General features: G+C 40.0%; 1 protein-coding gene and 1 non-coding gene across 4 annotated transcripts in view; both read right to left on the bottom strand.

The window, feature by feature from the left end:
* LOC137065068 (neuronal acetylcholine receptor subunit alpha-7) overlaps positions 1-27,500 on the bottom strand; it is a 40,270-nt gene that overhangs the window by 7,293 nt on the left and 5,477 nt on the right. For 2 of the 3 annotated variants that reach the window (XM_067436633.1, XM_067436631.1), the window contains 6 exons: positions 24,489-24,533; positions 18,675-18,784; positions 13,191-13,270; positions 9,155-9,322; positions 3,836-4,030; positions 381-467 (listed from right to left, as the gene is read on the bottom strand). In XM_067436633.1, coding sequence (XP_067292734.1) covers positions 381-467; positions 3,836-4,030; positions 9,155-9,322; positions 13,191-13,270; positions 18,675-18,784; positions 24,489-24,533 — 685 coding nt within the window. Of the gene's footprint in view, positions 1-380; positions 468-3,835; positions 4,031-9,154; positions 9,323-13,190; positions 13,271-18,674; positions 18,785-24,488; positions 24,534-27,500 lie in introns of those variants that run through there. The other variant, XM_067436632.1, reaches the window with a different exon arrangement.
* trnaa-agc (transfer RNA alanine (anticodon AGC)) lies at positions 17,384-17,458 on the bottom strand. The gene has a single exon. It is a non-coding gene; the product is annotated as a tRNA-Ala (tRNA).

Here is a 27,500-nt window from a genome sequence, read left to right as displayed (position 1 = left end):
CCCGCCTCTTTGCCTATTTTCTGTTATCCGGGAGTGAGGCGCTGCTAAGATGGCGACGGCCAGCTCCACCCTACTCTACGCTTCACGGACACTACAGCCATATTTCTTTACAGTCTATGGCAGGGGTGTCAAACTCAGTTCCTGGAGGGCCACAGCCCTGCAGAGTTTAGCTTTAACCCTAATTAAACACACCTGATCCAGATAATCAAGTCCTTCAGGCTTATTTGAAAACTAGAGGAATGTGTGTTGGAACAGAGTTGGAGCTGAGCTCTGCAGGGCTGTGGCCCTCCAGGAACTGAGTTTGACACCCCTGGTTTATGGTTTAAACCGACACTAAGCATAAGTCCCGCCTCCTCGCCGTGATGGACAGCTTCACTCACCAATCAGAGGCACTGAATCTGACGTGGCAGGCATGATCTCAGCCACCAGGAGCATGAAGACGGTGAGCGACAGCAACACTGTGATTCCTGTCACAACACAACACACACGGGACACAAAATACAACTTAAAATCTGCGTTTGACGGCAAAACAATTCTATAGTAATGCATAATTAATAAGTATTAATTGTACAAGTTAATTTTAAGTTTCTGAATTGCTCTAGGTTAACACTAAAACAGTAGTGTACAATTAGGTTCATTAAAAGTGATTCTGAAATTAGTTTATTGCAATAATTAGATATAAATGTTGTAATATATATATAATGCTTTGACATTTTTCTGATTGTGAACAAATTTAAAAATACAAAATAATAATAAATGTAAAATAATATTATTAATCGCATGTTATTATATTTGAATTATTAAAAAAAAAAAAAAAAAATATATATATATATATATATATATATATATATATATACTTTATATTGAATTTAAATACATATAATATTATATTTCTTAATACTTTATCACTAAAATATTATTCATCACATCTAATATTATATTTAATAATGATAAAATGATATTGTGTATATAATGTTCTTATATTATTAATTGATTTAATACTATTTTTATAAAGATTTTATAAATAAATAACATTAACTGTTAAAATATATTTGTTATATTTATATGCATATTGAACATTGTATATATGTACAAATAGTTTATTTTATATTTGCTAATCATTTTTCTTAAATATTCTGATATCATTATTATATCCAATAATATTATATTTAATACTACTAATAATGAATAAATATGCATTAATATGTACTTTTACATTAAATAATACTATATTTATTAATTATGCAATAAAATGGATTTATAAATTACACAAATTGTAATGTATTATCAATATGACTGATAAAATTTAGTAATTTAAAGATAAATTAAATTTAAAAAAATTAAAAAATCTCCACACACACACACACACACACACACACACACACACACACACACACACACACACACACACACACACACACACACACACACACACACACACACACACACACACACACACACACACACACACACACACACAAATTCATTAAACTTATTAATGCAATAAACTATTATCAAAATAAAATATGCTTTGTGGATTTTTTTTTTAAATATATATAATTTTAGGGCTTTGGGTCCCTTTGTCCTGCACGGGAAGGATGAGAGTTAATATAATCCAGAGACAAACATCAGCATTCATCAGAAAAGTTTTCTTCGAGTTGCGTCTTGATTTTCTGAATGAGTCCATGACTTCTGTAATGCCAGTTAAATGAAATAATACCGGTGAGTCTGGAATAACAGAGCCTTTCCAAACACGTCTTAATAAAGTCCACAGATCAATACAGCCGTCGTATCAAACCCTCCAGACCGATACTGTGATTGGAGCTCATTAATACAACCAGCAATGTCAAACACAAGTGACTGGATGAAATATCTGGAGTCAGTCTCCCTTCTTCTGTGTTTGTCAATTTCAGAGCATTTCCTAAAGTGTGCCAATGACTCAAACTGCTGGAGTCCATCCAAACGTACACACACTTACACACACTCCATCTCAACTGACTGAATCTCAGCAGGGTTTGTACCCATAAACACAGATCTATTCCACCTCAACATTTCTGGAGCAGACAATACCATAATAATTTTTATTGTCAGATTAACACCCTAGCAACCGCATAGCACCACGCCATCAATCCTTACATAACACCCTAGCAACCCCCATAAAACGGTGGCAACTGCATAGTACCACCCTGGTAACCATCCATAACACCCTAGCAACTGCATAGCAACACTCTGGCAACCACCCATAAAACCCAATAAACTGCATAGTACCACCTTGGTACCCATCCATAACACCCTAGCAACTGCACAGCAACCCCCTAGCAACTGCATAGTACCAGCCTGGTAACCACCCATAACACCCTAGCAAATGCATAGCAACCCCCTGGCAACACCCCATTACACCCTAGTAACTGCATAGCAACACTCTGGCAACCACCCATAACACCCTAGCAACTGCACAGCAACCCCCTGGCAACCCCCTCATAACACCCTAGCAACTGCATAGAAACACACTGGGAACCACCCATAAAACCCAAGCAAACGCATAGCAACACACTGTCAACCCCCTAAAATACCCTAGTAGCGACATAGCAACACACCAGCAACCACCCAAAAACCCTAACAACTGCATAGTACTACCCTAGTAACCATCTATAACACCCTAGGAACTGCATAGCAACACTCTGGCAACCACCCATAAAACCCAAGAAACTGCATAGTACCACTCTGGTAACCACCCATGACACCCTAGCAACTGCATAGTACCACCCCAGTAAACCACCCATGACACCCTAGCAACTGCATAGCAACCCCCTGGCAACCCCATCATAACATCCTAGCAACTGCATAGAAACACACTGGGAACCACCTATAAAACCCAAGCAAACGCATAGCAACCCACTGTCAAGCCCCTATAATACCCTAGTAACGACTTAGCAACACACAGGCAACCACCCATAAAACCATAGAAAACGCATAGCAACACCCTTAAATTATTTATAATTATCCTACATAGTGCATACAGTCTCACATACTATTCTTCAAAAATATTATGCATTATGCAGTATAGACTCTGCAGTATGCACTACACTGGTATTCTAGCCAATGTCTTTTAAATGCTATAATGTGATACAGAAAGTCGAGGAATGTTGCCCACACACACACACACACACACACACACACACACACACACACACACACACACACACACACACACACACACACACACACACACACACACACACACACAAACACACACACACACACACACACACACACACACACACACACACACACACACACACACACACACACCCTACAGAACTAAGACACCATGAAATTAAGGACACACACTGAGCATTAGACACTCTTGTAATGCAAAATCAGCTGCTCTTGTTTGCTGAATCCAAACCCATTTATCAGCGAGAACAGGCTTTTCTCAGGAGAGACATCTGAGAAGAAGAAAACCTCAGAAAAAGTCTCCATTTAACCTCACTAATCATATTAAAGCTGCAGTCCGTAACTTTTTGCGCTCTAGTGGTTAATAAACAGAACTGCATGCATCTTGCGGAAGAACATTGCAGCCGGATCTACTTCTCTCTGTTTATGTCTATGGCGGCTCACGCAGGGACTGTGCTCCTCCGCAGCGGCTCCTACCAGACCGGCCTGAAATAGTCCCAATATAAACACTTATTATAAGTGTACCATAATGATTCAGGGTAAGACAAAAACACGGTTTGGAAAATGGATTCATGTTGTACATTCTCATTATATAATTTTTTGTAAATCTTTTATAAATTTTGTAAATCTTTAAAGAGCTGTGTGTTTTGCGTCTCACCCAGCGATATCTTCTCCCCGGAGTCGGCGGGCAGCAGAAACACCAGCAGAGCGAGAGTGGAGATGAGGACGCATGGGATCAGGAGATTGAGCCCATAGTACAGCGTCCTCCTCCTCATGACCACAGTGAAGGTAACATCAGGGTACGGCTCCTTACAGCAGTCGTAGAACTTCTCATTCCTCCTGCCTGGAACCTCTACAACACACACACACACACACACACACACGTTTGTTTTGTGACATGTGGGGACTCTCCATAGACGTAATGTATTTTATACTGTACAAACCATATTTTCTATCCCCTTACACTGCCCCTAAACCTACCCATGACACACACTGCCCCTAAACCTACCCATCACACACACACTGCCCCTAAACCTACCCATCACACACACACTGTCCCTAAACCTACCCATCACACACACACACACACTGTCCCTAAACCTACCCATCACACACACACACACACTGTCCCTAAACCTACCCATCACAGGAAACATTCTGCATTTTTACTTTCTCATTAAAACTCCTCCTGTGTGATTTATAAGCCTTTTGTAAAGTGGGGTCATGGGTAATGTCCTCATATTTCACCCTCTCCTGTAATACCTGTGTCATACCCATGGCATTATACACGTGTGTCCTCATATGTCACACAAACATGCACACACACACACACACACACACACACACACACACACACACACACACACACACACACACACACACACACACACACACACACACACACACACCCTACAGAACTAAGACACCATGAAATTAAGGACACACACTGAGCATTGGACACTCTTGTAATGCAAAATCATCTGCTCTTGTTTGCTGAATCCAAACGCATTTATCAGCGAGAACAGGCTTTTTCTCAGGAGAGACATCTGAGAAGAAGAAAACCTCACACACACACACACGTCAGATCAAACTAGCAACTACATGGCAACACACTGACAACCACACTCTTGCAGCCGTACAATAACAACCTGTCAGCCAACCTGTTAGAAACATCCTGTCAAGCATAGCAGTTGCATGGCACCACCCTGGCAACTAACCATAAAACCCAAGCAAACAAATAGCAACACTGTGTCAACCACCCATAACACCCTAGTATCTCCATAGCACCCAAATTTTAACAACCTGGCAATCCCCATAACACCAGCAATTACATATCAACACCCTGTCAAGCCTTATAGAAATCGCAACACCCTGTCAACCTCACCATAAAACCCTAGCAACTACATAGTAATACACTAGCAACTACACCCTAGCAGCTGTATAGCAACAACCTGTCAACCCCCATAAAACCTTAGCAAAGCTAAGTGTCAACCTCACCATAACAACCTAGCAACTGCATAGTAACATCCTGTCAACCTCCTATAACATTCTAGCAACTGCATAGCAACACACTAGCTACAACCCATAAAACCCTAGTAACTGCATAGCAACACACTGGTTACAACCCATAAAACCCTAGCAACTGCATAACAACACCCTGGCAACCACACCCTAGCAGCTGTATAGCAACAACTTGTCAACCCCTATAACACCCTAGAAACTGCATAGCAATACACTGGCAACCCCCCATAACACCCTAGCAACTGCATAGCAACACACTATCAACCCCCGATAACACCCTAGCAACTGCATAGCAACACCCTGTCAACCCCTATAATACCCTAGCAACTGCATAGAAACACCCTGTCAACCCCCCATAACACCCTAGCAACTGCACAGCAACACCCTGTCAACCCCTATAACACCCTAGCAACTGCATAGCAACACCCTGTCAACCCCCCATAACACCCTAGCCCCATAACACCCTAGCAACTGCATAGCAACACCCTACAACCCCCCATAACACCCTAGCAACTGCATAGCAACACCCTGTCAACCCCCCATAACACCCTAGCAACTGCATAGCAACACCCTACAACCCCCCATAACACCCTAGCAACTGCATAACAACACCACCAAAACAGAACAGAACCAAATCAAGCATAACAGAATCAAAAAGTCAAACACAACAGATTCCATATTTATCCCTAAAGGATCGACTTTCATTGAATATTATCAATAAACACCCTAAACTTACCACAGGAGACCAACTGGTCGGGTCTGGCTCTTGGTAAGTTTGCAGAAATATTGTTTTAATGAGAACAGAAATCATTGCCCATCCGGATCTCAGTCAGAAGGTCAGTGGGATCGGACCACATGTGAAGGGGTTTATTCTCCAGACGGTACGCATCACTTTCAATTACACGAAGGCCACGGCGCATTGGTCAAAGCTCCATCCAATCAGCAGCCTCGATCTGACCATCACTAAGCTCCACTGACTCATGAGCAATAGATAAGATGATCTGGTAAAGTCACACAAAGATATTTCAAAGTTTATATATAACGTTCTTGAGCCAAGCCAGAGGATTATAATATCTCCCCCAGTCTCATCTTAACGCATGTGCAGCTAATTATTTTTCTGATTATTTATTTTATGTAACGATGAAACTCTCGACAGCTTCTGGCGCTCATAATATGCACAAATAATGTTCTGGAAGACAGAAATGTCAGATCCTTATCAGGGCATCTCGTGAAATACTGATTATTTACAAACGGATGATTTCACATGCAGTTATGAGAGACGGAGGGTGTGTGTGTGTGTGTGTGTGTGTATGTGTGTGTGTGTGTGTGTGTGTGTGTGTGTGTGTGTGTGTGTGTGTGTGTGTGTGTGTGTGTGTGAAATTATGCATGACAGACGCTATTATGTAAAACTTGTTTGTTTCCATCCAGTGTTTCTGAACATCTGCCTCAAATCACACGTCTCACCTAAAACTAAACAAAATAACAACTGAAAAATGATTTACATGAATTGGAATAAAATAATATATACAACTTAAACTACACCGAAAATTAGACATGTTGAAATTGCAGTAAAATGACTAAAACTAAAACTGAAATAAAATTGAATAAAAACTAAAGACATTTAAAAAAAAAAAAATTATATAAATATTATTTAAAAGAATAATAATAATAACAAAATTATTAAAACCCTTAAACTAATTTTTTTTAGTTTTAGTTTAAGCTGAAGTAATAAGATTATTAAAAGAGAACTAAAACATTTTATAAAAAATTGAAGTTTTAAAATTAAATAAAAATTATAAAAAATTAATTATACATTTAAAAACACTAATATAAATGACAAGCTACACATCAAAATTATTAAAACTGTTTAAACTAGAATTGAAATAAATTGTTTAGTTTAAGTTGAAGTAATAAAGTTATTAAAATAATAAACTAAAATTAAAATATATAAAAACGAACACTTTCAAAAACTAGTAAAAATGACGAAACGCAACAAAATTATAAAGGCTGTAAAATTTAAATTTAACTCATCTGCTTTTGCTTAGTTTAAGCTGAAGTAATACAATTACTCAAACTGAAATAAAAATGAATAAAAACAATACTTTTAAAAAAACTAGCAAAAAATACAAAACGCTCAAAATTAAATTTTGGTTTAGTTTAGCTAAATTAATAAAATGACTAAAACTAAAATAAAAAGTAATACTTTATAAAGTAAAATTTATAAAAATGACAAAACAAAAAAATTAAAACTATGAAAATTGAAAATATAAAACATTAAAACCATATTGATAAATACTATAATAATATATTAATAATAACACTGTTCTGGACAGTGTACAATGGTGGTTATATGGTACTAGCATGGTATATTTTGCAGTATGATAGATTAAAACATAAATAACATGGTATATAATAGGGGTCGAACGACTTCCGATTTTTTAAAGTCGACATTTATGTGATGAAAGTCGAGTAGTCGTGGATGACGTCATTAATGAAGAAATAATCCTCGAGCTGAGACGTGAACTCGGGTCTTCTTGTGCACAGCTATGGCGTGTGACACAGCGCTGCCCATAGCTAGTTATTTAGGTGAAAGTAACTCAGAAGTGATACAGGAGTAATGTAACGCATTACAATCCTGAGACAGTAAAATTGCAATGTAAAGAATTACTTATAAATAGCAGTAATAAGTAATCTATAATATATTACAGTTTGAAAGTAACTTGCACAGCGCTGCCCATAAGGTTATTAATCCTACATAACAGCTTCTGTATCAGTTCTTTGGTCTTATGGTCGTTATATTTCTCACAGATTTCAGCTCGTTCTGAATAAGATACAGATAAAGTAGCACAATAAAGATTACATGATGTATATGAATGCATTAGTGAGTGATTGTGTGTGAATTAATTCTACCTGCCAGCGTCTCTCTAACAGTGAAGCTGTGAGTTTTAGTTATCAAGAAATATATGCTAGAACTTTTCAGTTTCGAAGCTATTTTATTGATAAATCACAGAACAGTGTTGATGATACATTTCTGCGCTACTGAATGGTTTTGTGTGAGGCGCGCGCGATCTCCGCGTGATGTGCGATCGGCTGCGTGTGTGTGTTGCAATGCAGCACGCATTATTTTAGCGCGATTATGATCAACTTTAGCCTGACAAGCCGGACCCGCATCAAGATGTTTGGTCTGGAAACTCACCATTGACGGCTCAATCTGAGGGGCGGATAAACGGTTGTCTTTCAAACTCCCTCTGCACGCGATAGGATAGCGCTACACCAACCAGAGAACGAAGGTGAAGCAGAGCTCGCTGACAGATTAAATATTCGCCGTATCCGGTCGGCTAAACTCAGAACACATCTTCCCTTCTTAAGAATGACTTCAGTGCCGTTCTTTGTTCTTTTCTCAGAGAAAAGCTTAACTCCAAGTCTTCCAGAGTCGCGGTCAAAGCTGATTCGACAGACCGCCGTTCGCCAGTTTCTGTGTTTACTAGAAGCACGCAAACGCAACTCGGCCGTCGTCATTATGGCCCCGCCCACCGACTCTATACACGATATGATTGGCCCAGCAAGAGTTTGGCGTTCACAGCTCAGAAGGGTATTGAGAGTTGCTAGACGACACTCGCGGGCAGATTAGATTTGCTGCCGCTAGGGGGCGTCTAGATTTCTAGGCTAGATCAACTTATGTGTACAATAAAAATTTATTCCCCTGATCAATTTTGAGCATTCAGATGGTATAATCAAACATGTCTTGTGGAGAGCTCTCGGAGTATGCATTTATTTCTCATTTTTAACTGTTGAAAACAGTCAGGAAATTGCTTATCCTGTTGCACCCTCTATAGGCCAGAGACTAGTCGACGTCAAGCTTAAAGCGTCATGACAGGGCATTAAAGTCGAATAGTCGGTGCAACCCCTAGTATATGATTATGTGAATCGTTCAGTATAACTGTGTGAAACTCACCAACCAGGTCCCATTCCCCGTTAGCGATGTATCCGGTGATATCCGCCTCCATCATCTGCAGGTCCAGAGACCATCCGCCGTACGTCCACGAGCCGAACTTCAGGTCACAGCGCTGGACGTCGAACGGGAACCAGCGTACGTCGATGTAGCACGTGCTCTTGAAGATGCCTGGACAGCATATGAATTCCTGTTCAATTTGCTTTATTTCAATGCACAGTGATGCAGAAAAACCTCTCCGAGAACATTCTTAACAGAACCTTAAAAGAACATTTTAAAAATCTAAAGAATCTTCTGGGAAAAGGTTCCATGGGTGTTAAAGGTCCCGTAAGACCTTGCATTCTCCAACATGACAGTGCCAGACCACATACTGCATCAGTTATAGAGGTTAGATCGGGCTCAAAAAATCAAGCCCGACCCTACCCGAGCCTGTGCACGATGTGTCCGAGCCCGGCCCGGCCCGAGACATTAACTGTAATTATGAGCCTGAGCCCGATTTAAACCCGACCATTGTTCAATACGTGGGCGTTTGATGAGAACGAGCCTGTAATGAGCAAAGCGCAGCGAAACGGACTGGTGAGGCTCATGATAAAACTACATTTAGTTTTCAGTTTTCTCCACAGCGACTGTACAGCCGAATAACATTTTGTTGCAATATTGTCATGTTTAACACTTTGAAGCTGCTTTGAAACAATCATCATTGTAAAAGCGCTATAGGCTATAAATAAAGCTGACGTGACTCCGCTCAATAATCCGCAGGCGCGCGCTCATGATCCGCTCACCGGTAAACTGATGTTTGCTCAAATCCAGCTCAGACATTTATCTGTAGCTTACTTTGTTGTTGCCATTAAACAATGTGTTTTTTCCTTCATATTTATGTTTAAATATTATAATATTATTTTTACATGTTTCATCTGATTATGATAAGTGAAAAGATGCGAGTGGGTCAGAAATGATTTTGGTGGTTATATTTAGTTTAATATTAAGTTTTGTTTTGTTGAAATCATTTTTTTCGTTTTGTTTAAATTGTATCTTAATTTTAAAAAAGGTTTCTTAGACCAATTGCCTGGATTTAATAAATAAAAAGCAAATAGCAGAATAAAATTATGAGGTGAAGTCGTGGGAGTGATCGCTTTCATTCCTCATGCACTGGAGCGCGCGTCTCATTAATAAACCGAAACTCAGCAGGCTATACTCGCCTCACAGACATGAGAAATATGCGTATAGAAAGCTTTAAATGACCACTTTTAAACGAAACGATTCGAAGATATTTAATTAAGCAAAGTGCAGTGTTGACGCGAGCAGCTCTTGACCCCGAGCGTTTCTGTTTATAATGCTGCGCTCCATCACTGCTCGAGCTGTGAGTTTAACACGCATTTTTACACTAATCCTGACTTGTGCAGCTTTGTAGCCTACACATTTGTTTCTTAGTTGTTGTATTAGTTCTTACTTTGCTAAATATATATAATTTCTGATTATAGCATAGCTTTCTGCCCACCCAATTAGACTAGTAAAGTAGGCTAATGATTAAAAAAAAAAAAAAAACGCTTGATCACGGGCCCGGCCCAACCCGACCCGAGGAAAGTGCAGGGAAATCTCAGCCCGACCCGGCCCGCGGGTCGGTTCGGGTCAGGTTCGGGTTCGGGCTCGGGCAGAGAATCTAAACTCTAATCAGTTACCACATCATGGCTGTGTAGAAGAAGGATCCGGGACTGAAATGGCCAACAGCAGTCCAGATCTTTCACCAGTAGAAAACATTTGGAGCATCATAAAGAGGAAGATGCGACAAAGAAGACCTAAGACAGCTGAGCAACTAGAAGCCTGTATTAGACAAGTATGGGACAGCATTCCTATTCCTAAACTTGAGCAGCTCGTCTCCTCAGTCCCCAGACGTTTGCAGACTGATATAAAAAGAAGAGGCGATGACACACAGGGGGAAACATGGCCTTGGCACAACTTTAGAGATGTGTTGATGCCATGAAATTTAAAATCAAATTATTTTTCCCTTAAAATGTTAAATTTTCTCAGTTTAACCAGTTGATATGTCATCTATGTTGTATTCTGAATAAAATACTGTGTTTTTATTCTAAATTTGTACAGTGTCCCAACTTTTTTGGAATCGGGTTTGTACAGAAATCCCATCATGCCTCTCGTACTGTACTTTCAGTGTGTGTGTGTGTGTGTGTGTGTGTGTGTGTGTGTGTGTGTGTTAGTATTGATTTCTGTCAGTGTGCGAGCGGCTCCTTCCCCACTGTAATCGAAACGACAACCTAAGAGGTGAAAGTGTGTGTGTTTGTGTGTTTTCCAGGTGACAGGTGAGTGAAGGTCACCCTGAACCCTGTTCGCTCCACTAGGGATAAATGTCACATCTTCAGGTCGTGTCGCAGTGATCGTATTAATGAGGCGAGCGCACGTGAACAGCGCAACAATGTCACAATGACCTGTGGGAAACTCAGGATTTACTTTGAGCCTTGGCTAGGATGATACAAATAAATCAGGACAGGCTGGAGACGGGGCGCTGCGGAGGGAAACGGTTGAGCAGATTGCCAGACATGAGGAGGTACATTTTTATAACTTATTAGACAGTTTTAAATACTGTTTTTGTCAGATGGAACTTTCTGTGTTTTGGAAAGCAGCAATTATTAAAACTATAATAAAAGAAAATAAAAACTAAAAAGTCAAAATTAAAAAAAAAAATCATACAATTGTTATGATAGAAACTGATAACTAACACGTGTAAAATTTTCCACAATTTGAAATAAAATTGAGATAAAATAAAATATAAATATTAGAAGAAATTTTGTATGGACTCCACTAGACCCCTGAAGGTGTTCTTTGGTATCTGGCACCAAGATGTTAGCAGCAGATCCTTTAAGTCCTGTAAGTTGTGAGGTGCGGCCTCCATGGATCGGACTTGTTTGTTCAGCTCATCCCACAGATGCTCGATTGGATTGAGATCTGGGGAATCTGGAGGCCGAGTCGACGCCTCAAACTGGTTGTTGTGCTCCTCAAACCATTCCTGAAGCGTTTGTGCTTTGTGTCAGGAGCATTATCCTGCTGGAAGAGCCACAGCCACCAGAATACCGTTTCCATCAAAGGCTGAACATGATCTCAGCAATGCTTAGGTAGGTGGAGCGTGTCAAAGTAACATCCACATGGATGGAGGACCCAAGGTTTCCCAGCAGAACATTGGCCAAAGCATCACACTGCCTCCGCCGGCTCGCCTTCTTCCCATAGTGCATCCTGGGGCCATGTGTTCCCCAGGTAAGCCACACACACACACCCGGCCATCCACGTGATGTAAAAGAACACGTGATTCCTCAGACCAGGCCACCTCCTTCCATTGCTCCGTGGTCCAGTTCTGATGCTCACGTGCCACTGTTGGTGCTTTCGGCGGGGTCAGGGGTCAGAGGTCACCCTGACTGGTCAGCGGCTATGCCGCCCCATACTCATCAAACTGAGCTGCTCTGTGTATTCTGACAGCTTTCTATCAGAACCAGCATTAACTTCTGGAGCAGTTTGAGCTCCAGTAGCTCATCTGTTTGATCGGACCCCACGGGCCAGCCTTCGCTCCCCACGTGCATCAATGAGCCTTGGCCGCCCATGACCCTGTGGCCGGTTCTCCACTGGTCCTCTTGGAGCACTTTTGATAGATACTGACCACTGCAGACCGGGAACAGCCCACAAGAGCTGCAGTTTTGGAGATGCTCTGACCCAGTCGTCTAGCCATCACAATCTGGCCAAACTCGCTCAAATCCTTACGCTTGCCCATTTCTCCTGCTTCACACACATCGACTCTGAGGACTAAATGTTCACTTGCTGCCTAATATATCCCACCCACTAACAGGAGCCGTGATGAAGAGATCATCAGTGTTATTCACTTCACCTGTCATAATGTTTTGCCTGATCGGTGTATAGATTGTTATAGATATACTGTATTCTTTTAAGTTGCTGTTTTAACACACTCAATAAAACGGAATAAAAACCTGATGTGCATTCTTTATTTATATATTTAGTAGATTTAAATGAAATGTTTTACCTGGCGGCAGGTACTGACAGTATCCAGAAGAGTTGACCAGCACGTTGGTGTGAAAGGTGGCGTCAAATCTCTCATCAGCGCTGTTAAAAACCAAAGACACAGACAAAGAAGATGTGAGAAATGTCATGTTTCGATCACAAAATCATTCCAGGGTTATTATCATGAACTAAAACCAATTAAAATAAAGCTGGAATAGAACAAAATATAAATATTAGTCCAAAAACATATATAATAGTTGCAATGAATTGAAATAAGTTTATGTTGAAGCATTAAAATAAGTAAATGAATGTTTCATGTTCATGTTTTGAGTTCATCATGTTCACTATCATATTTCTTCATTTGCTTTGGTCACTGCCATGCACTTCCTGGTCTTTTCATGTGATTTCAATGCCCTCATGTGTTCTGTCATATCATTGGTTTATTTTCTCATCAGTGTTCACAGATGTCCCTCGTCTTGTCATTAGTCCTTGTGTATTTAAGCCCTCATGTCTGCCTCGAGTATTGTTCATTTAACCTGTATGAGTCAGGTCCATGGTCCAGCCCAGCCTTGTTGTTTTTGTCTTATGTTTATGATTTTGAGTTAAATAAAAGACTGCAATTGGGTTCTGAACCTCGCCTGCAGTGGACTTCTGTTTCGGTATCACTGTGTCAAACAATAAGGCCACAGTCCCCGTTAGCAATGAGCTTTATGCGTACATCTAAACTACATGAAAACTAAAATATAAAAATAAAAGCTCAATTCTAAAATGATGACTTCTGAACTTGTATTTAGGAACACTAATGAGCGATTAGAAACCAAATAACTAACTAAATTTAACAAAAGTACATAAAATACAAAAGAACATACTACTAAAAATGAACATGAAAAATAAAAATAAAAGCTAATTCAAAATTATAAAATAAATACTATATTAAATACTTTAAATTAAAAATATAATACATAGTAAAACAACACTGCATGATTCCCATGATATTTATTTGTGTTAATAAAATGAAATATGAATATGAATTTTAAAAAGAACTACATAAAAATTAAAAATGTTTTGGGCGAATTGAAATAAGTTTAGGTTGAAGCGCTAATATGATTGAATAATATCATATAGCAATATTTAAAAAAGACAAAAGCACAACAAAATTACTAAAATTAAACAAAAATTAACATGAAAAATATTGATTCCTAGATATTGATTTGTGTTAATAAAATAAAATATGAATATTAATTGAAAAACAAACTAAGTGAAAATGTAAAATGTTGCCTTAAATTAAAATAAGTTTAGGTTTAAGGCCTAAATTAGCTATATAAATAAACTTAAACTGACATAAAAAATAAATTAAACCTAAATAGCAATATTTATAAAAGACAACTTAGTAAAATGACAAAGCACATTACGAAATGACAAAAAATTCAACATAAAATCTAAAAATAAAAGCTAATTCAAAATATTAACAAAATTAAAACAATACTGCATGATTTAAGATGATTTTATTTTGCGTTAATACAATATTAATTTTAAAACTTACTAAACAAAAAAATTAAGCACATAAAATTACAAAAAAATACATTTCAAAATTATATTAAAACTAAAATATTAGAATCATTCCCAGATATTCATATTCATAATCATACTAAAGCAGCAGTACACGACGGGTCCGAGCGTTTGACGGGTCGTGGGTTTGGAAGTGCATCACCTTGCAACTTTAGCGGGACAAACAGGACTATAAACCAGGAGCGGCGCGAGTCTGGAGTCAGCGCTGTAAATCACAGTTATTTAAGAAGCCACAAAAGTGCCAGAGATGACAAAGTCACTGACGCCGGAGCGGAGGGATCAGAGAGAGAGAGAGAGAGAGAGAGAGAGAGAGAGAGAGAGAGAGAGAGAGAGAGAGAGAGAGAGAGAGAGAGAGAGAGAGAGAGAGAGAGAGAGAGAGAGAGAGAGAGAGAGAGAGAGAGAGAGAGAGAGAGAGAGAGAGAGAGAGAGAGAGAGACATTCAGCCGTGACAGCCATCCTCAGCTCGTGTCTGACAGATGGAGAGGATGGGAGTGTGTGAGGAGAGACGAGACTCAATGCGCTCAGATCACGAGCATTCTTCATTTGTGTTCACGTTAAGTTTATCCGTCTGTGTGGGATCCAACTGGAGGGACATTTCGTTTGCAGTTCTAATACGTGAAGGTCAAATTAAATGAGAAGTGTCGAGAATGAAAGAGCCGCTGGGCAAAAAAAGGGCCATTCATTTGCTCTGTAAAGGTTGAGTGTCTTCCCTGACTTCCCTTAAATCACTGTAATCAATGGGATCGGGGACAGTCGGATTAGCTCCTGGATGGGACGGGAATAGACAAATCCAATACGGATTTACACAATTCCCAATTTTTAAGCTATTGTTGATGATGCAATATTTGCTCAGCTATAGCTATTAAAGGTGCCCAAGAATAAAAATTGAATTAACCTTGCCATAGTGAAATAATAAGAGTTCAGTACATGGACATCACATACTGTGAGTCTCAAACACCATTGCCTCCTCCTTCTGATGTAAATCTGGTAAATCAAAAACACCACGGAAAAAAAAGTGCTTCTCAACATAAACCCAACCGTGACGTATGCGTTGGGGATCATTTATACGCACGCCCCAACATTTGCATCTGTCCAACAAGCCGAATCTACTGATGGTAGACAAGACACTCGAAGATCGCAAACACGGCTCTCAGGACACACGGTTGAGGTTTATTATAATCGGATACCATAAGATAACGCTTGTTTGTTCAGCCCATTTCAAGCAAGCTTCGCTCAGCGTCTAAAACTGAAGAAAGGGGCAACTATATTCCTGCAAGCAGTAAGTCATTTATCCACTTATTGACTAGCTGTTCAAACCATTTCTGATTAAATTTAAAGTTTCTTAGAGAGACCACATTAATGTCTAGATAACGCAAGATGCTAGTACAGTAACAATAGGATACGCCAAGTACCATACAAAACTAAATAGTGTGTCTAATGACAAAGGGTAATATTTTTTTGTATTACAAAATACAACCGTAGATACCGTTCACTCGATCCTTCTAGCAAACGTCTCCTTTTCCACCATATAAGTTAAAATGATAGTCATTTGACAAGGCTATTCATTTTGTAAAAATATAAGTTCTATATTTATATTTTTGAGAACTGAAGTATGGTGTTTCCTATGATGTTTTTGCCTATTTGTATTTCAGATTAGGCTACATCAGTCACTGCGTAACGTTAGCCTACATTGTGACTAACGATATATAAATATGCAATATCGTTGACGAAAAAAGACAAGTCTAAAATGTAGACTGAATGACACTTTAAGCAGGACATCTCAAATGGAGATTAAAAAAATGCAGCTTACTTGTTTATTGATGTTTTTGGATCATCCGCGCGCGCGAGAGAGAGATAGAGAGAGAGAGATAGAGAGAGAGAGAGAGAGAGAGAGAGAGAGAGAGAGAGCATGCATATGGTTGCCAGATTGGACATGTTTAGGTAAAAACCGGAGTGTATACAGGTTTTTTTTCATAGAAAAGCTCTGTTTGGAGGATTTATTTACTGAAATCTGGCAACCGCACGAACGCCAGCTCTTTCTCGCGCGCGGATGATCTGAAAACACCAATAAACAAGTACGCTGGATTTTATCAATCTTCTTTTGAGATGTTCTCCTTAAAGTGTCATTCAGTCGGTCTGTGTTCTGTCAGGACGGTCAGGACTCACGAGCCGCTTCACTGAACTGCTGTGAGCTGCTGAAACAAGCCAATCAGAGCAGAGCTCAACATTAATATTCATGACTCTTCTAATTAAGGCAAAAACAGAGCATTACATTCTAGGGACAATTTATAGGGTTGTAAATGGACCTGTAAAACTGTATCTGGACTATTTTTGCCCTTAAATAATCCACATACCCTCTATGTAGATATCAGAGAACAATTAAACATATTGTTTCAAATCATTCTAGGGCACCTTTGAAAAAACTCAATATTATTAAAATTGTTATAATTAAATTCTCTACTGGAGCAGGTTTTCTGGCTTGAATGTTGATTATTTTCCTCATATCCTCCATTGTTGCGGCTCCTCTCTGCCCAGTCTGTCAGTAAATCTTTAGTTACATTTACATTTATGCATTTGGCAGACGCTTTTATCCAAAGCGACTTACATTGCATTCAAGGTACACATTTCTACATTATTGTCAATTCTTGCTTTCCCTGGGAATCGAACCCATGACCTTGGCGTTGCTAGCACCACGCTCTACTGGTTGAGCTACAGGAAAGCTAGTTCCTGTCAGTATTTCCAACTCTTGCAAGACAAATAAGCACAGATTCATAAACAAGCCCAATATTATCATATTATTGATCATCATCAATATTATTTATCATCAATAAATGAGCCTGCAGCATATCAAACTGAAACTTCTCGGAGTTTGAAAAGATGTGATTTTACAAAAGTTCACAACTGTCACACTGTCACAAACAAACGGCACGCAATATCGTCCGATGAGCAGTGACTAGAAGAGGTTTGGAGACGGAAAAAAGGAAATATATTCCTAGCAAGCAACCCTATTTTTAAAATAAAAGTAAAAATAAGTTTTCAAATTAAGGCATGATATTTTAACGTGACTTGCCATCAAAAGAAGCCCAAAGTCGCGTGTTATACACAGACCTGGCAACTATGGTTCCTCCTGAAAAGCACACTGTGCTCTGATTGGTCGGCTGGAGCGGTGTGTTCTGATTGGTGTGTGGTGAAGTGGGGAAATGCCCCGCCCCTTACTATAACCGGCAGTTTCACACACTACTAACTCAACCAAGCCCCGCCCCTCTATTCTGCATATTAATTATTTAAAGGAGGAATGTTGTGAGGTGTTGGTTCCAAGCGGCTCATCCTCCAGTTTCTGTTGAAGCCGATAAGGAAGTGACTTAAACTGCAATTCCTCGACTGGCCACTAAAGGCAGGCTCCAGAAGGAGCAGAATCTCATTGAGCCTCATGTTAAAATGCCCAACTTTACAGCAGAAAAAAACATGTTTACAGCCTGGTATAAATTGTGTTTTTTGTCCATACGGCTAATTTTGACCTTCATGACGACTGTGAGGGGGGTGAATTTTTTAATAACTCATTCATTTACGTTGTATAAAGCCTTGTAAAGTTCTGCATAATTAAGGGCGTGGCCACTTTGAGTGACAGGTGGAGCCATTTATCCGCCATTGCGTCACCTAAGCTCCGCCCACGTCCCGCCTCTTTGCCCTTTTTCAGTTATCCGGGAGTGACACGCTGCCAAGATGGCGACGCCCAGCTCGTCTCTACTTTACGCTTCAGAACGACTCTTCAGAATCCAATGGGTGACGTCACGGACACTACAGCCATATTTCTTTACAGTCTATGGTTGATTCCCAGGAGGACTATCAACGCAACAATGGCGTCGAGAAACATTGACACTGATATAGAGAAGAACAGCAACATTACAGCGTCTGGATGCGGGTTTGGCTGCCGTACCTGTTATACAGCAGGATATCCGGCTTCCAGATTAGGGAGTCTGGGAAGCGGACCGTGTTGACTCCGGGATAGTCGCTGGTGTTCCACTGCAGATAGTAGTCCCTCCAGTACTGCGGGACACACACACATGGAGCATCAGCTACAGTCAGCAGGAGGACCAATCACAGCCATTGATTTAAAACTCAAAGGTTCTGTAGGTTCAGGAAAAACCCAGTTCTAATCAGTCGCTATATTGTTCAACATACTCAACAGAGCTGGACAGTAACTAAGTTCATTTACTCGAGTCCTGTACTTAAGTTCACTTTTTGAGTATCTGTACTTTACTGGAGTATTATTTTTTCTGTAAACTTCTGACTTTAACTTCACTACATCTGAAAGACAAATATCGTCCTTTTTACTCCACTACATTTCTATCAAGGTCCTCGAAGTGGAAAGTCGTTTCTGTCGCAGCTCTGAAAGTCAGTGATGATTTTTTTCTTCTTTAAAAGGTGTTTGGGTTTTTGCAGAAAGCCTTTCAGGAATCACTCTTGTAGAGTCTCGTGAAGTTCAATGATTTCACAGCATTTATTAAACACTGATTTATAGTTTAGAGCAAAATGGAAGAAGACGGATGTCCAAATGCTCATTTAGTGGAGGATTCACATAAACAAAGCTGATTCTGTCTTCAGTGAAGGTGAACAGTCTGAGAATATCAGATGTGTATCAGTGTATTGGATCCGTGCATTTATATAAAGCTAAAGTTTTATTTTTGTGTCATATTATACAAATTATTATTATACATTCAAGTAATTACAATACAATTAATGGAGAAAAAGTTTTTGTACATCATTTTTATAAGGAAGTTGCAAAATGTAATTATATTATAAAAAATTTTTTTAATAAAGCTATTGAATGAATGAATGAATATGTGTATCGCATATAGCTGATGAGGGTCATGAGACCGAAACGTTGCTAATAAAGTTTTGATATCTTTTGCAAGTATCGATAATGTGCGGGATTTCTTTGAACTTTTTGGGATATTTTTTTTTATCCTCTTTCCTTCGCACTTGTCAATTAATAAGTTTTACATTTTAAAATCAAAATATGAACAAATTATGTTTCTCAAAAAATTATTGAATAAAGCTATGAAATAAATAAAAAGAAATGTTACATTTAAATGTATTCAAATTATAATAATTTTATTATATTATAATAATTTATATTATGAACATAATAAACAACACAAATATAGTGGTATGACAAAAAATGAAGTTTATATTATAATATATTATATCAATTCAAATTATGAACATAAACAACACAAATATAGTGGTATGACAAAAAATACAGAGTTTATATTATATTAATTCATATTGTGAACATAATAACACATAAATACACTGGAAAAAAAGTGTGTTGGATTTACATGATTGAATTGTGTATATCGGTCCCTCAGGAATCAATTATTATATAATTTGTTCATGTAACTTTAACATCATGGAATGAATACATTTTAAGTGACCCAATTATGTAGTTTAGAAGTGAATTTTATATGGCTCCCTGACATTCAATATTCATTCATCCACTTCAATTTCATATATTTTAATGTTACACAAATAGTTGACAAATGGTTAGCTAGCAAGAGCACACATTAGCATCTTAAATGCTAAGCATTAAAAGCTCTTTCAGAAAAGCTGTTATGGGATTAGTTGTATTACAAATCTCATAAACTTATATTTTATTCATAATAGAATATCAATAACGTATCAAATGTTGAAAGTGAGACATTTTGAAATGTCATGCCAAATATTGGCTCATTTTAGACTTCATGAGAGATACACATTCTAGAAAAGTTGGGACAGGCGCAATAAGAGGCTGGAAAAGTTAAATGTACATTGTGGCAAGGGGGGCGTGGTTCAGCGAGGTCTGCAGCGGGAGAGAGAGCCGCGGGACGAGCGGTACGTGAGTGGGTTGGAAGCAGATTAATAACACCTGTCTCTTGTTCTAGTAATGAGCGCGGAGAGGGGATAAAACACCAGCGGAACCAGAGGACAGGGAGAGAGAGAGCCGGACTGTTGACGCGAACCCCAGAGACTGAGTTACCCGGAAGCCGGAAGTGCCGACCCGGAAGTGATCGTTGTGTTGAGAGAAAAGCACACCATTGAGTTTGCTGATGTGTTTTGAGTACTTTAATAAAAGTAAAGCGTCAACAGTCTAGCCGACCCCCGTGTCCTCTTCCTTCCTTATATACGAACTTTGTTACATACATATAAGGAACATCTGGAGGACCAATGTGCATGTTATTAGGTCAATTGTCAACATGATTGGGTATATAAAGAGCCTCTCAGAGCGGCAGTGTCTCTCAGAAGCCAAGATGGGCAGAGGATCACCAATTCCCCCAACGCTGCGGCGCACAATAGCGGAGCGATATCAGAAAGGAGTTTCTCTGAGAAACACTGCACAGAGTTTGAAGTTATCATCATCTACAGCGCATAATATCATCCAAAGATTCAGAGAATCTGGACCAATCTTTGAGCGTATGGGTCAAGGCCGGAAAACCAAACTGGATGGCCGTGATCTTCAGCCCTTAGACGGCACTGCGTCACATACAGGAATGATACTGTAATGGACATCACAACATGGGCTCAGGAATACTTCCAGAAAACATTGGAGAACACAATCCACCGTGCCATTCGCCGTCGCCGGCTAAAGCTCTACAGGTCAAAAAAGAAGCCATATCTAAACATGATCCAGAAGCGCAGGCGGTTCCTCTGGGCCAAGGCTCATTTAAAATGGACTGTGGCAAAGTGGAAAACTGTTCTGTGGTCAGACGAATCCACATTTTAAGATCTTTTGGGAAAACTGGGATGCCATGTCATCCGGACTAAAGAGGACAAGGACAACCCAAGCTGTTCTCAGCGCTCAGTTCAGAAGCTGATCTCTGATGGTCTGGGGTTCATGAGTGTGTGTGGCAGCTTACACATCTGGAAAGGCCATCAATGCTGAAAGGTATATCCAAGTTCTAGAACAACATCTGCTCCATCCAGACGTCGTCTCTTTCAGGGAAGACCTTGCATTCTCCAACATGACAGTGCCAGACCACACACTGCATCAGTTACAACATCATGGCTGTGGAGAAGAAGGATCCGGCACTGAAATGGCCAACAGCAGTCCAGATCTTTCACCAGTAGAAAACATTTGGCGCATCATAAAGAGGAAGATGCGATAAAGAAGACCTAAGACAGCTGAGCAACTAGAAGCCTGTGTTAGACAAGAATGGGACAACATTCCTATTCCTAAACTTGAGCAGCTCGTCTCCTCAGTCCCCAGACGTTTGCAGACTGATATAAAAAGAAGAGGGGATGACACACAGCGGGAAACATGGCCTTGGCCCAACTTTAGAGATGTGTTGATGCCATTAAATTTAAAATCAATGTCATTAAAAATACTTGATACATTCACAAAAAGATTCTTGGTGGGTCTTACTGACACGCAGTTTCCTTCCTTATAGAGATGACACATCTTCCCCCCCCCCCCTCTCTCTATGAAAGTCATATCAAAGCGTCTCAGTTAACGTCTGTTGCACTAGATTACTGGCGTCTAACATGACAAATAAATGTGATTTCTGTAGGCATTAATCTCACATCTAATGAAATAATCCAGATGATTAAAGACTCTCACAGATGCAGTGGCGTTCGTCTGAAGGCATGCTGGGAAAGAAACGCTCAGTTATTCTGAGTGGATGTGGAAGAAAGCGGGTGAATCTGGCTTTCTTGTAGAGCGCAGGGGCGTTTAATCCCGTTTTCGGAGCGTAACCTCCAGCGCTCGGCTTTAGTGTGTGTGTGTGTGTCGCTGCTCATTCACATGAGAATCCGACCTCCTACACACAACAGATCCGCTTAAACTGCCACAAAACACTCTTTACATCCACTGAGTGAGTGGAGTTCACATGAACACATGAGCAAAATATCCAATCACACACAATTATTCATTATATCACACTCTAAGAAATGCTGGGTTAAAAACAACCCAAGTTGGGTTGAAAATGGACAAACCCAGAAATTGGGTTGTTTGAATGGGTCCATTCACTACGTTCAAACAACCCAATTTCCAGGTTTGTCCATTTTCAACCCAACTTGGGTTGTTTTTAACCCAGCATTTCTTAGAGTGCGTTATAGGAAAGACACAAGGCCCATAAAAAGAGTTTTCCCATTAATTCATAGGCAAAGCCTGTAGTGTTGTTTATATTGTTTACTGTATTTTAGGCATGAACCGCTAGTTAACCTCATCTAACCATCTAATAATCGTCGTTAAGTGTACATCATTAAATAGCACAGCACGCCCTGTCATCTGGTTATAAGAGCTCGGATTGTGAAGGGACTGCCGGCCTCTCTGATCCTCAAATGAAGGAACTTTTCCTGCTTGAAATTACACCTTTCTAATGGGTCACGCCATAATCAGAGAGGGGTGACCTTCATAGTAGATAAAGGACACACACACACACAACACACACACTCTTACACACTCTCTTTTCTCTCTCTCCCTCTCTCTCTCTCTCTCTCTCTCTCTCTCTCTCTCTCTCTCTCTCTCTCTCTCTCTCTCTCTCTCTCTCTCTCTCTCTCTCTCTCTCTCTCTCTCTCTTCTCTCTCTCTCTCTCTCTCTCTCTCTCTCTCGCCGTTTGTCCTGTCAGCTGTTTTTCCTCTGAACATGTGCGTTTAATCCGCTGTTATCTCCACTCTCTCCTCAGTCTTCATGAGTCTCTGTCATCGCTCTCTGTCGCTTCTGTTCATGCGCCGCAGGTTATTTCACACCGCAGCCGTTCCTCACGCGCAAGGTGCCTTTACACACACACCCACAGGACTCTTAATCAATGTTTGTTCTTCATATACGTGAGTGAGAGCGAGAGAGAGAGAGAGAGCGAGAGAGAGAGAGAGAGAGAGTGTGTGTGTGTGTGTGTGTGTGTGTGTGTGTGTGTGTGTGTGTGTGTGTGTGTGAGAGAGAGAGAGAGATAGTGTGCGTGTGTAAGAGAGAGAGAGAGAGTGTGTGTGTGTGTGTGTGTGTGTGTGTGTGTGTGTGTGTGGGCATGTTTGGCATGTTTTTGTGACATATGAGGACTCAAATGTGTATAATGCCATGGGTATGACACAGGTATTACAGGAGAGGGTGAAATATGAGGACATTACCCATGGCCCCACTTTACAAAAGGCTTATAAATCATACAGGAGGAGTTTTTATGAGAAAGTAAAAATGCAGAATGTTTCCTGTGATGGGTAGGTTTAGGGGCTGTGTGTGTGTGTGTGTGTGTGTGTGTGTGTGTGTGTGTGTGTGTGTGTGTGTGTGTGTGTGTGTGTGTGTGTGATGGGTAGGTTTAGGGTCAGTGTAAGGGGATAGAAAATACGGTTTGTACAGTATAAAAACCATTACGCCTGTGTAATGTCCCCACAATTCACAAAAACAAACGTGTGTGTGTGTGTGTGTGTGTGTGTGTGTGTGTGTGTGTGTGTAATGGAGCCCAATCCTCTGGACTGACGGGGGCCAGACATTCAGACTCCAGTGTTGATTCTGGTTCTGTTGTTCATCAGTAATGATCTCCGACAGCACACTTTAACTCTCCTAATGCAGTCAAACACAGACGGACTGCATCATAACCCAATACAGGATGAAGAATGAGTCCAGTGCGTCCGTATACACACACACACACACACACACACACACACACGGCTCGTATGATATTTAATACGGGGGAGCAGGGCTAGTTGTTACACTCATGACAATTTGCTAGTTGCCATATATATATATATAAAAAAAACGTGTGTTAGAATGAAAAACTCTTACCAGCTGAAGCCAGATGTTGGTTGTCAGGACCTGGTTCTTCTCATCCTGAAAATTAAACACAAGCGAGAACAGACGTCATGAAGAGGGACTGCTCCATGCTGTACGGCTTATTTAAAGGGTTAGTTCACCCAAAAATGAAACGTCTGTCATTAACTCCTCTCCCTAATGTCGCTCCACACCCGTAAGACCTCCGCTCATCTTCACACACAGTTTAAGATATTTTATATTTAGTCCGAGAGCGTATGCAAGTGTATGCACACTATACTGTCCATGTCCAGAAAGGGAATAAAAACATCATCACAGTAGTCCATATGAGACATCAGTGGGTTAATTAGAGTCTCTTGAAGCATCAGAAATACATTTGGGTCCAAAAATAACAAAAACTACGACTTTAGTTTAGTCCGAGAGCGTATGCAAGTGTATGCACACTATACACTATGCGGATCGCCAATGTCTCGTGATTTCAGCAGTTTGACACGCAATCCGAATCATGAATCAATTCGCTGATTCATAACCGTTTGAATCTTTATTTGAGGATTGAACACAAACCCGGAAGGTTATTTTTGGACCCAAATGTATTTTCTCTGCTTCAAGAGACTCTAATTAACCCACTGATGTCTCATATGGACTACTGTGATGATGTTTTTATTCCCTTTCTGGACATGGACAGTATAGTGTGCATACACTTGCATACGCTCTCGGACTAAATATAAAATATCTTAAACTGTGTGTGAAGATGAACGGAGGTCTTACGGGTGTGGAGCGACATTAGGGAGAGGAGTTAATGACAGACATTTCATTTTTGGCTGAACTAACCCTTTAAGTATGCGGAGTGATAGGGAACAGTTATGCGGTCTGCCTGGAACTGATGAAACTCTGAGAATGTGGATTGTTTTATTACTTCTACTTCTTCAATGTAAAGTGTGTGTCTGATTACTTTCTGGATCTCGGCGGGATGTTTGATTAGAAAAGCAGCTTTTCCGAGCAGGTGTCGTGGCATCAGGTGTATTTTTGGGACAGTTTCAGAAATAGCAAAAAACAAATCACTGCAAATCACCAGCGCAACCAGATCAGTGGCTGTGAAATCTGCATGAAACGAGGCTGCAAACGCTCATAATCAAACCTAAACAAAAGGTTTGAGCGCTTCAAATGATATCAGGAATTAGAAATACTGCATGGCATCTGAATGCCAGTTCTGGCTGTCTCTCTCCGCCTCAAAATGGATTTTCTTATCCATCAAACGATCCATCAGAGTGGAAAAGTGTGTGTTTGCACCTCACACGCACACGCACACGCACACGCACACGCACACGCACACGCACACGCACACGCACACACACACGCACACACACACAGCCCCTAAACCTACCCATCACACACACACACACACACACACACACACACACACACACACACACACACACACACACACACACACACACACACACACACACACACACTGCCCCTAAACCTACCCATCACAGGAAACATTCTGCATTTTTACTTTCTCAAAAAAACTCCTTCTGTGTGATTTATAAGATGTTTTCCTCATGGGGACCTAAAAATGTCCCCACAAGGACAAGGATTTCGGATATTGCCATCTTTGTGGGGACATTTTGTCCCATAACGTAGGGATTACCAGGTCGCACACACACACACACGTCATGGTTATAGCTTGCCAACATAGCTGCACACACGCATGCACACATGCACACACACGCACGCACACACACGTACGCACACACACGTACGCACACACACCGTCCTCCAGACTCCACAGAGTGAATCCCACTGTTTGCAGCAGTTCAAACCTGAGCAAATGCGAGTTATCGTTATCATATTAGCGCGAGCTCTTTAAGCACAGGCTAGCAGCGAATATTAATGAGTTCACATCATAGTGTGCTGAGCAAACTCATTACAGACGAGAGCTGGAGTGAGCGATAGAGAGAGACAGGTTTATCTCATTAATATTCAAATTCACTCTCACACACAGGGTTTCCTCAACAAACAAATACATTATATTGCCACTAAGACCATTTAAGTGACATTTTCTTGTTGGATTCCTTGGATAAAAAATCTGAAAAGTGTCCAAACCCTCTAAAACCATCTAAAGACCAGTCAGACCAGCCAATCAGCTTAGGCTGGTTTAAATGGTAAATGGACTGCATTTATATAGCGCTTTCAACAGACCCATGGCCACCAAAGCGCTTTTCATCTAGCCTTACATTCACCCAATATTCAGCCATCATTCACCTCATTCATACACCCATTCATACACCCATTCATTCACTCATTCATACACCCATTCAAACACCCATTCATTCACTCATTCATTTCACTCATTAATTCTCCATTCATTGACTCATTCATTCCATCCATTCATTAATTCACTTATCCATTCACCTCATCATCCACCCATTCATTCACTCATTAATTTCACTCATTCATACACACATTCATTTATTCATTCATTAATTCACCCATTTCATTAATTCACTCATCCATTCACCCATTCATTCACTCATTCATTCACTCATCCATACACTCATTCTTTCACCATTCATTAATTCATGCATCCATTCAACTCATTCATACACCCATTCATTCATTCATTCACCCATTCATTCACTCATTCATACACCCGTTCATTCACTCATTCATACACCCATTCATTCACTCATTCATACACCCATTCAAACACCCATTCATTCACTCATTCATTCACTCATTAATTTCATCCATTCATTGACTCATTCATTCACCCATTCATTAATTCACTCATCCATTCACTCATCATCCCACCCATTCATTCACTCATTAATTCACTCATTCATACACACATATTCACTCGTTCATTCACCCATTCATTCACCCATTCATTCACTCATTCATACACCCATTCATTCAATCATTCATTCACTCATTCTTTCACCCATTCATTAATTCACGCATCCATTCACTCATTCATACACCCATTCATTCATTCATTCATTCATTCATTCACCCATTCAT

Source organism: Pseudorasbora parva, chromosome 25 (assembly GCF_024679245.1).
Source record: "Pseudorasbora parva isolate DD20220531a chromosome 25, ASM2467924v1, whole genome shotgun sequence".
Lineage (NCBI taxonomy): Eukaryota > Metazoa > Chordata > Actinopteri > Cypriniformes > Gobionidae > Pseudorasbora > Pseudorasbora parva.
This window is presented reverse-complemented; position numbering and strand designations above follow the sequence as displayed.